The sequence below is a fragment of the Colobus angolensis genome, unplaced genomic scaffold (assembly GCF_000951035.1).
Source record: "Colobus angolensis palliatus isolate OR3802 unplaced genomic scaffold, Cang.pa_1.0 Scaffold47, whole genome shotgun sequence".
Taxonomy (NCBI): Eukaryota; Metazoa; Chordata; class Mammalia; order Primates; family Cercopithecidae; genus Colobus; species Colobus angolensis.
In genome coordinates, this window is record NW_012118154.1 from 4,934,464 (window position 1) to 4,936,049 (window position 1,586).

Sequence of the window (1,586 nt, forward strand, 5' to 3'; positions counted from 1 at the left end):
TTACTGCAATCAATCCAATCCTGCCTCTTTCTTCTGCAGCGCCCTCCCCTAAGATTAGGGGCAAGTCCACCCCTCACCCTGTGTGGCTCCTTTCTCCCTTCAGGGGCTCCTGTGATTCCACATGGACAGGCGTATGTGGTGGTGGCACTTGGAGGCCACTGAGGGAGGTGCATGGAGGATCTGTATGCTGCCCTGTAAGCCCAGGAGAGGACTGAGGGGGTCTAAACCAGTGACTTTCAAATCCACCTGGTCATCAGAACTGCCTGGGGGGCTTTTAAAAAAATATAGAAGCCTGGGCCCAACCTCAGACGTGCTGAAAGCAACAAGGGAAGCCCCTGCGGTCTGTATTTGTAGCAAACTCTCCAGGAATTCAAGCTACCGACCTTCTGAGAGCCATTTGGAGAAATCATGCCCAAATCTTCTGTCCCAACCACTCCATAAGGGTTTCTCTGGCTGCTAAGAAGATCTGGACCTCTGGAGAATGTGCCCAGTCCAAGGACTTCCTGTCCCACATGGCTTAGGCACAGAGCAGGAAGGAAGGTACTTCAGAGTGAGGCTTCTTTGTGGCCAACGGCAATCATTACCCACCCCCGGAGCTGGACCAGGCCCTTCAGGGCCACGTAAGTGCAAATTGGAGTGGGTCTGGATAAATCTGGATTTTTAAGATGATTACATTGCTCCACTAAGGACTGAAGTGAGAGAGGGTGTCTTGGAATGGACTGTGGTGCCTGGTCCTTCAACCATCCCCTGCCCGGACCTTCAGTGCAAGGACAAGGATGGAGGGGTGGGGTGGGTGGAGGGACTAAAACTGTCCCATTCATCACTGTATTCCCCAAGTGTTTAGTCCTGACTGTAGCATCTTCATTCATTCATCCATGCGTTCATTTACTGGATAAACTGTATGTCCTAGGTACTGGAAAGGAAATAGGAAACAGGCATCTAGAGGGAGCAGAGACTGACAGGTAAATGGAAAATTACAAACAGAGACAGGTGGGGGACATAAAGGATGCCTAGGGAGGTGCCAGGCAATGCTGAAGCACTAAGGATGCTTTTAACTCAGGGCGAGGAGTCAGCAGAAGCAAGGAGGAGGAGCGGTAGTTTGCCCACCTGCAGAGTGTGGATCACCCGGTCACTGTGGCTGCCCACACCCCTTCAAACCTGGATGAACTGCTCAAACTTCTGGATGTGAGCCTTCAGCTGGGCTTCCTTAACGCTCAGTTCCTCCCAGCGCAGGTTCAGGGCTTCCATTCTGCGCTGACACATCTTTGGGGTGGGGGTGGGGGTGGGGGAGCAGAGAGGTCAGGAGGGCCCCTGACATGAGTACCGAGGAAGACCCCAGCATCCCTGCCCCAGAGGCTCCACACCCAGGCCCAAGAGGGTCCATAGGAGCCTCCCACTTTCTATCCCATGCCTGGCTCAGAGCAGAGCATACTTGGACAGTGGTACCCCCAAGACTCAGATCCTTTCTGTTCTCCCCAAAGAGACCAGACCACATAGAGGACTCCTGGCTCTAGCCACCCCACCCAGACAATGGAGGGCTGTCTACAGGCTCTCCCGGTGCCCCAGCCCACTCTCCTCCTTTCCTG

General features: G+C 54.0%; 1 protein-coding gene across 1 annotated transcript in view; it reads right to left on the bottom strand.

Annotated features, from left to right (window-relative positions):
- CCDC42 (coiled-coil domain containing 42) overlaps positions 1 to 1,586 on the bottom strand; it is a 25,249-nt gene that overhangs the window by 21,446 nt on the left and 2,217 nt on the right. The window contains 1 exon segment of the mRNA XM_011958643.1: positions 1,159 to 1,266. Within this exon segment, the coding sequence (XP_011814033.1) occupies positions 1,159 to 1,266 (108 nt within the window).